The 9,480-nt window shown below is 44.1% G+C and overlaps 1 protein-coding gene across 4 annotated transcripts in view; it reads left to right on the forward strand.

Annotated features, from left to right (window-relative positions):
* LOC135253444 (acyl-coenzyme A thioesterase 9, mitochondrial-like) overlaps positions 1 to 7,863 on the forward strand; it is a 60,837-nt gene extending 52,974 nt beyond the window's left edge. For all 4 annotated transcript variants that reach the window (XM_064332738.1, XM_064332739.1, XM_064332741.1 and 1 more), the window contains 2 exons: positions 5,833 to 5,983; positions 6,715 to 7,863. In XM_064332738.1, coding sequence (XP_064188808.1) covers positions 5,833 to 5,983; positions 6,715 to 6,773 — 210 coding nt within the window. In that variant the 3' untranslated portion in view covers positions 6,774 to 7,863. The remainder of the gene's footprint in view (positions 1 to 5,832; positions 5,984 to 6,714) is intronic.
* Positions 7,864 to 9,480: the final 1,617 nt, after the last annotated feature.

Here is a 9,480-nt window from a genome sequence, read left to right on the forward strand (position 1 = left end):
CTAGCTAGCTAGCTAAATGAATATAACCAGAAATAATCTAATAGTCCTTAAAAGGCACTCTAATTTAAGTGAACCTAACGTTAGTGAAATATTTGCATTGTCTTGCCCGTAAGCCAGCGGCGCAAACTATGGGTCTCAAGTTATCCATGGGTTTACGGGGCGTGGAAAGGGGAGTGGTTACTGTGTTCGTGAGGCACCAAGTTGAGAACTTTCTCAACCGGTTGAAAATAGGTCGATAAATTTAAAACGCATATTTCTCCAAAAATACAGAACGGACATATTTAATACTTTACTCATTGTGTTTGTTCAATGCCTCTTGTGCAAATAGCACATAAAACCAAGAAAGTGTGAAAATCACCATGGTACTCCTTTAAAGAAAGGTGTTCCTAGCTGGGCTTGAACCTACGACCCCGTGTTCCCAAGACTGTAACCTTGCCCACTAAGCCACAGGCGGACTAGCTGTTTAAACTGGAAACATTTCAGAGTAAAAAGGTATGGGTATTTTGCGTGTGTATGCGCGTTTTTGATTGGGTCGTGTAGGTGAAGATTTGGCTGGTGTCAGTGAAATGTCCAATGGGGAGACATGTTGTTAGTGGGATAGGCGGCAGGAAAAATAAGAATGAGAAGAAGAAGAAAGAGAAGAAGAAAGAGGAGAAGAAGAAGGAGAAAACGCAAAATCCCCTTAGTTTGGGGCTTTATTGTGTGGACATGTGAAGTTGTTTATGAAATCTGTCTTGAAATGGGGTCAGAATGTATAGAATTTAATGTTTTTAAGGGTTGAGTGTCTGTGGCTGTTGTGGTTATTTCTGTGGGGAACCCTGAAAAGTGCCAAACTCTCAGTGCTGTATAGGTATGGGGCATGCCCCCGCCAAGGCATAACTTGGCGGGATGGCATACCTGTCATCCCAATAAAGGGATTGTCCAAGACAATATATGACCACTCAGTCTCAAAAGGGACATCTCTAAGCGTAAAACAAACAGTAATGTTGTATATTTATTCAATATATAGTCCCAGATATTGACTGTAGAATGACATGGTATCATTTTTTAAAACGTTGTCTCATTTATTTTGTTACTCAGTGAGCAGCGTTTTCACTGTCGTATTGGCATATCTTAGGGCTATTGTCGGGTTTATCTTGTTGCTATGACGGAATGCGATTTTTGAGTGGTGAAAGAATATTTTTATGAATGCCCAGATAGATAATATTGTCCATTATGAAGTTCAGACCCTCCCCTCACTGATAAAAACTATACTTAGTTGCGTCACCATGGATGTCTTCTAGCCACTTGCCGTAAAGGAGTTTACTAGATGTCGTAACACTTTTGATTTGGAGCTACAGCTCTTCTGCGCCGCAACTAAAAAAAAACAAGTCCAAATGGCGGGAAAACAATATGGCGGACATAGGTGGTCCCAATAGCACAGTTGTAGAGCACATTCAGTTGCTTCAGTTGATGAAGTTTTGTGTTGATCTGACTTATGGTGTGGGAGTTATGGCTTTTTACGCATGACCTTTTGTTATAGCGCCACCATCTGGCCGACATAGGTGATTTGTAGTGCCTGAGTAGTGGGGGGCCATAGGAACCCACCTACCAAATTTGGTTGCTCTAGGACTTATTTTTGCTGAGCCTCAGACACTTTTAGCGGCGAAAAATAAGAATAATAATAAGATACAATAGGGTTCCACCAGCTTCGCTGCTTGGACCCCTAATAAACGGGTGTATGCAATTGGAAGTAATGCGAAACCACCTCAGCAATATCCACAGCCTGAAGGAAGACCCAATTGAGCACAAAGTGATATATAAAAGGCAAACAGGCATTTATTACATGGCAAAGCAGGGAGTTGGATCTATATATCCCAAAGATCTTAAAGGCATATATACAGGCTCAGTGCAGGTTGCAGGGCTGGTAGATGTAACCCACTCCAGAGTGGGTCTTTTGCAAAAGTCCGTCCTCCAATTCCTAGTAGATCTCCTGAGATAGAAATTGGGGTAATCACTGACTATCCTTACAACCTGCTACTCTCATCTCAAATAATTTTCTATAACTAAGTAGCCTAGTACAGGCTATGCTGGTGATTTAACAATCACATTATAGAAATGTTTGTGGCTGAGCACAGAATTGACGGTGTTGTTAGGATCATCAGATGACCAAGAGCGGACAATAGACAGTGGATTGTAGACAAAAGACTGAACCGTGGACAATAGACTAACTGAGAAGATGCACATTATCTTATAGTTCAGCTTCTTTCTTATAGCATTGCCCTGTGGTGATCCCAGCATCCTCAGCAACAGGCATCCTTCAACCTGGTTGCTAGGTGATGGCTTGTGTCCCTCTCTCTGATGCATCTTCATATCTGCATCTTCGCAATGGGATCGTGACATCATTCTCAGTCTGTAGGGAGACCAAAACTAATGTGGCAGCAAAAAAACGCAAAGCACAAAAACACTGGGTTGTAACAAATGTGAACCAAATATTCTTAAAAACGGGAAAATGGATTTTCCAGTTTGCTGACGGCCCATAAACCCCAGTTTGGGAATTTCTGCTTTCTGCCTCTGGAGAAAAGTGGCTTATCAAGTCCCCTGTAGTATATTTGTTGCATGATTATCTTTACATTACATTACATTACAGGCATTTGGCAGACGCTCTTATCCAGAGCGTCGTACAACAAAGTGTATAACCATAACCAGGAACAAGTGTGTTGAAAACCCTAGGGAAGTACAGTGCCAAGTGCAGGGAGCGACCGGGTAGTTGAACTTGGACCTTTTAGGTTAGCCTGTTAGCGCAAAGCCCCCTAGTGGTCAGCACGCCGGCATGCCGAGATTACTGAACTCAGACATTCGGTGCTACTGCAACCAAAGTATGAGGTAAAAACAGAAACACATTGTTTTATTTTCATTAGTAGACAATAGACGACAACTATGCCGAATACGGAGTTTCACAGCGCCACCATTGTCGCTCTGGTCGTTCATTTAACACGCACCCCCTCCCTGCAGTCTCATCTACAACTACACCCCCCACCCATGACATAATGGACAATATTGTCTATCTTGGTATTCATAAAAATATTCTTTCACCAATAACAAGATAGCAACAAGATTAGAGACTACAGGGAGGTAGGGAGGGATGGGGAGAGGTGCAGCCTGAAGAGGTGAGTCTTCAATCGTCACTTGAAGGTGATCAGTGTCTCAGCTGTTCTGACCTCCACGGGAAGGTCCTTCCACCATCGTGAACAGAACAGACAGGAGACGTGACTGGGAAGCACAAGTGCGAAGAGGGGGAGGTGCCAGGCGTCCTGAGGTAGCGGAACGGAGGGGTCTGTCTTGCATGTAGGGTTTGAAGATCTTATGGAGGTATACTGGGGCTGATCCCTTGACTGCCTGGTATGCTAGGACCAATGTTTTGAATTTGATGCGAGCCATGACAGGCAGCCAGTGGAGGGTAGTGAGCAGGGGGGTGGCGTGGGAGTGTCTGGGGAGGTTGAAGGCCAGACGAGCTGTAACATTCTGGATGAGTTGCGGGGGTCTGATGGCAGATGTCGGTAGGCCAGCCAGAAGAGAGTTGCAGTAGTCAAGGTGGGACAGTACCATTGCGTGGACCAGGAGCTGGGTTGAGTAGGTGGTGAGAAAGGGGCGGATTCTCCGGATGTTGTACAGGAAGAATCTGCACGCCTGGCTTACCGCCGTGATGTTCTTGGAGAGGGACAGCCTGCTGTCCATCACCACTCAGATTCTTGGCACAGGATGATGACGTCACTAAGGTGTCCCCTAGGGAAATGGAAAAATCGAGGAGGGGAGAGGTTAGAGCAGGAATAAAGATTAGCTCCGTCTTACCCAGGTTGAGCTTCACGTGGTGATTGTCCATCCAGTCTGGATGTCCTCAGGCAAGCGGAGATGCGTGGAAGGGACCGTGTGTCTCCGGATGGGAGAAGGAAGAAGAGGTTGTGTGTCTCAGCATAGCAGTGATAAGTACAAACCATGGCAGAGATTACAGGGCCAAGGCCTAGGATAATGGAAAGAGAGGGGACGAGGACTGAGACTGGGGAATCGTGCAAGGGGACGGGGCGGCGATACTCTACCAGCCCAAACAACCTGGAAGGAGCGATCAGAGAGGTAGGACTCAATCCAGTCCAGGATTGTGCCGCAGATCCCTGTTGCTGCCAGGAAGGATAGGAGGATGGAGTGCTCAACAGTGTCGAAAGCAGCTGAGAGATCTAGCAGAATCATGACAGGAGAGGGAGGCTGCTGGTGTGGCATGAAGTGACTCACGGACAGAGAGGAGTGCAGTCTCTGTCGAGTGGCTAGGCCTGAAGCCAGACTGGCGGGGGTCGAGCAGGTTATTCTGAGAGAAGAAAGCAGGGAGTTGGTTAGATGCAGCTCATTCAAGCGTTTTAGATAGAAAAGGAAGGAGAGATAATGGGCGGTAGTTCTGGATTGCGGAAGGGTCTAGTGTGGGCTTCTTCAGCAGCAGGGTGATGTGGGCCCTCTTGAAGGATGAGGGGAAACATCCAGAAGACAGGGAGGAGTTCATGAGGGAGGTGACAAATGGGAGGATATTTGGTGTGATTGCCTGGAGGAGAGATGAGGGGATAGGGTCAAGAGCACAGGTGGTAGGGCGGTGGGAGAGCAGGAGCTGGGAAACGTCAGCGTCTGTGAGGGGAGAGTATGTGGAAAAACAGGGGGAGGGCGCAGGGGGGAAGGATGGCGCAAAGGAGGTGCGGATATCTGCAATCTTCTCATAAAAGAATACTGCGAAGTCATCTGCAGTGAAGGAGGACTGAGGTGGGGGAGGAGCCATGCTGAGGAGAGAGGAGAAAATAGAGAACAGTTGACGAGGGTTAGTAATGGAGTTATGAATTTTTGCGTAGGGGGTCAGACATCCATGGACTGGGAGGGGATAAGCGTGCTGGCCTTGGGACAAGAGGACAGATAGAGTCGAGTGCTGAGGAGAGAGATGAAATTAGGGTGAGGGATGCAGAGTCAGTGGGGAGTTTGAAGAATGATGAAAGAGAGGGGAGCAGTGACTCTGGGAGCGAGAGAAAAGGGTGAGAGGGAGTGGAGGTTACGACGGACAGTGACAGTGGGGGTGGGAGGAGGGGAGGGAGGATGGGGAGCAAGAGGGAGGGAGAAGGAGAGGAGTAGTGGTTGGGAGGCAGCAGACTAGGAGGCCTCTTGTTGGATGTTGAAATCTCCCAGGAGGATCAGCGGGGTGCCGTCCTCAGGGAAGAAGCTGAGCGGGGTGTCTAGCTCATCTAGGGAACTTCCCAGGGGCCCTGGAGGACGATAAACAACAACAATATAGAGGTTAGTAGGGTAGGTGACAGAGACAGGGTGGTATTCAAAAGTGGATATAGACAGGTCAGAGAGGGGGAGAACAGAGAATTTCCAGGTGGGGGAGATCAACAAACCAGTACCACCATCACGGCCAGATGGCCCGGGGGTTTGGGAGAAGGAGTAGGAGGACGAGAGGGCAGCAGGAATAGCGGAGTTGTCTGATGTGATCCAAGTCTCAGTGAGGGCAAGGAACTGAAGGGATAGGAGGGAGGCATAGGCGGAAATGAAGTCAGCCTTGCGCGTAGCAGACTGGCAGTTCCATAGCCCCCCTGAGACCATGAAGTTCTCACGGGGACAACGGGGGGTAGCAGAGGTTGGAGAGGTTAGGTCGTCGAGGGGGACTACGTCGCTGGAAGCGCCTTCTGAGGGGGAGGGAGCAGACTGGAATGGGGAGTTGGCACATAGAACTGAGAGGGAGCGCTCAGAGTACACCTAATTAACAATTGGAAACCTGATTCAAATAACGCGCTGATTACACTAATCTTTATCTCTTGCCTGCAGGTTTGCTACACACAGGACAAGTATATTCAGGTCCGAGTTCATACGGAGGTGCTTGACCCCTTGACAGGCCAGCACAACACCACCAACATCTTCCATTTTACCTTCAGCTCCCCAGAGGACGTACCAGCGATCATGCCCAGAAGTTATGGAGGTAAGACTGCTCTCTTCTTCTGTTCTCTCTGTTATGTCTCTCCTGTAATTCCTGCATTATTTGTTAGTAGTATAGTCTCATCTGCAATTGCTCTTTTGTTGATGTCAGTTGTGTGATTTCTGCAGTCATTATTTTTCTTCATGTCAGGTCCATGGGGACCTGTAGTCCCTGTCATTAGCCTGGTCAGAGGCAATTTAATTACTGAAGTGACAGTACAGTGTGTGCCTGTGTGGGATTATTATGGAATACAGGGGGACATTGACACTTGCTTTACTGACTGGTAGTTCACAAGAAAGGTGCCCAAAAATGCATCAAAATTAGGAATCATATGCAATCATCAGAGAGGACATTTTTTTCCCTCTTATCCTGAATTATCAAGGTGTGCTCCTCAATTTTAAGTTGCATTATGTAGGTTCAATGAGAAAATGTACTTTATCAGAGTAGGCTGAGTTCCTTGCAAATGCAAATATACCCATAAGACACCCCTAATAGTAACAGAGTTGTTCAATGGATGCATCTTTATAGCTAAAATTAATTACAGTTGTCTCCCTGTATATTATAAAGATGATAATGGAATGGTTATGTGCTTCTCCGCTGTGAAGCATGTATCTTTACCATCTTTTAACAGAGATTACCTTTAGGACAGTCTCAGCTGAGTGTTACCTGATTGCCTGAAAGCAGATGAATGCATAGCGATAATATAGTATATGTTTCTCTTGGTTTACCCACAGAATCTATGCTGTACCTGGATGGAAAGCGGCATTTTGACATGACAATGAGCAGCCAATGATGTAGTGAACTGTCACAGAATAACCTTCAGAGAAGCTTACTGCTAAATCCTTAACTGTTTCATATTTATACAAAAGATACTAATCATCCCATAGGTGTATGTGCACATTAACATGTAGCAGGAAATTTGCTGTTACAATTCACTTTCTTTATTAGCAAGCAACTTAACATTTGTGAGCTCATTAACTAGTAAGTCAAAAGGAATACTGTTGTGTCCACTGTACTGTAGGCTGTATGTCTTGGTTATGCTTTTATCCTACTTTCATTGCATCATTACCTCTTTTTGAATATTCAACAGCCACTTGTTCAGACAACAATGATTGGTTATGCATGGATGCAATCAGCCTATGAAAATAACAGATTGGTCATTGGTTGTTTGAGCAAGGAAAACCCACTAGCATTGGCAGGAAAGTTCATTTGGCAATGTACTGTGTTCCATGTGTGATTGTCAGGTGTGAGAATTGCACCTCCACTTGGTATTTCAAGCAAGGTAAGGGAGGTAGGGTAAATTTATCTTATGATAGCTTTGTCCCAGAATTTTGTTCCAGTGAGGCACCGTTCTAACACCAGCTCATATCAGAGCTTTACACCTGTACTATTCATTTATCCTGATGGTTACCTACTTGCATGCTATCCACCCCACCACCAGGATGAAAAGCTGTACAGGTGTAAAGAATAGATGTTAAAAAGGTACTCGCTGAAATCACTGTCAGTTTGAGTATAAGTAACTTTAAAAAAACCATTTAGTTACTTGCACGCCACAAGCTACTTCCGACTTATTGCCTAGATACAGACTCTCATCTTGCTGCTAAATGGTGTTATGGTGTCACTGATCTGGAGTACAGAATGTTACAGCACTCCAAGCCTTTGTTGTCATGATAGTCTTACACGCCTTATACCTGCAAAGCACACAAGTTTCTCAGCGTCTTGTAAATCTTTTTGTATTCAATATTTTTATACTCAAGTAATGTCTGTACAGATTGCTGTAGTCTGTATATGCATGCTTGTATGCATGTATTTATGCATATCAGGAGTAGCCCTTTGCTGGACTCTTTTGATGTTATTGGAAATAAAATATTTTTAAGAATAAAGTTACCCGTCTCTGGAGAATTCTTTCCACTGTTCTGGAAGCTGCCAAGACTAGTGAATTGTGATGGCAATGATGCATAGGGAAGCGTGTTTAGTAGATGGTATTGTGATTACTGGGGTTGGACCAAATAACGGAAACAACACGGAGAGGGGCATAATCGCTATGAACTAAATAACAATTACAAAGGCAGCTGCACAGGTGTGAAATACTAAGTTGAAAGCCAATTAGCAGTATTTGTCAGACCTTTTATAGCTGACTATCTTCGATTTTATATGTAAATTTTAAACACAAGGCAAATAACAGAGTTCCTAAGAAGCCAAGTAGTTGGTGCCACAATTGCAGGTCCACCAGAGTCAAAACCTGCTAAATTAATGTAAAAAATGATAACAACATATGCCAAATATGAACAAACTGCAATGGCAAAGAGAAACAGTATTTGCAAGATGGGGCCATATGTTCTGATACTTTTTTGCAAATAGTAATTATTACTTTCAAACGACCCAACAACAAGAACACTCAATACAGTAAAAATACAAGTGAAATAAAATCAAATGGCTGAACAACACAAGATAAACAGACATAAATAAATAAATAAAATAAGGAAATATAGCTGCACACACAGCCAGTATTATAAATTTGGCCTTCCAAGCACCACTATGTGGTCCGATAGGCCTATTTCACATTTCCGGGTATGTAAACCGGATGTAGGGGTCTCTCATTTCCGGTTATCTTAACAGCCACCAAAACAATGGCAGCGACAAAGAGCTTTTTTATTTTGTAGCGTTCCCCTGTGTACCAGTGCGAAAAAGAATTTATTTGCCCTTTCACAGGTTTCCCACAGATTTACTCCAAAATAAGAAAAAAACTTGCTGGGTAGCATGCAAACTAACATAAACTAACTCATTCATCATGATAGCTAGCTAGTTAGGTACTGCTTTGTGAATAAGGTTACACTCGATATTAAACTTTTCTCCTCGCATACATTTGAGTCTAAATGTCTGAGTCCCCTACCAACTCCTGTTTTTTTTTTTATCATTCATTGAGAACTAATGCGGTTTCAGTCATGTGGTACTTGTTACTCAAGAATGTAATAAAATCAGTTAGCTAGCTGTATTTTATGTTATGATTAGCAAATTACGTTTTAGCCAGCTAGCTTGTTAGCAAGCACATATTTGGATATTAATTACATTACATTACATTGCAGGCATTTAGCAGACGCTCTTATCCAGAGCGACTTACACAACTTTTACATAGCATTTTTACATTGTATCCATTTATACAGCTGGATATATACTGAAGCAATTTCGGTTAAGTACCTTGCTCAAAGGTACAACGGCAGTGTCCTACCCGGGAATCGAACCTGCGACCTTTCGGTTACAAGCCCAGTTCTTTACCCACTGTGCTACACGCCGTCCCTATTCAATGTTGAAACTGCAGATGCATGTTTATTTTAGTTGTTAATTATAATTATAAAATGTATTGACGGACATCGACAAGCCTACTTAAGATATATCAGCTGATTTAAAAATGTGTGGGTAGTTTTTATCAGCGATGAAAACAAACAGCTCGGTAGTGAACTGAACATCGGCATTACACAGGCGATTTGACAAGCAATATA

Source organism: Anguilla rostrata, chromosome 4 (genome assembly GCF_018555375.3).
Source record: "Anguilla rostrata isolate EN2019 chromosome 4, ASM1855537v3, whole genome shotgun sequence".
NCBI classification, from domain to species: Eukaryota; Metazoa; Chordata; class Actinopteri; order Anguilliformes; family Anguillidae; genus Anguilla; species Anguilla rostrata.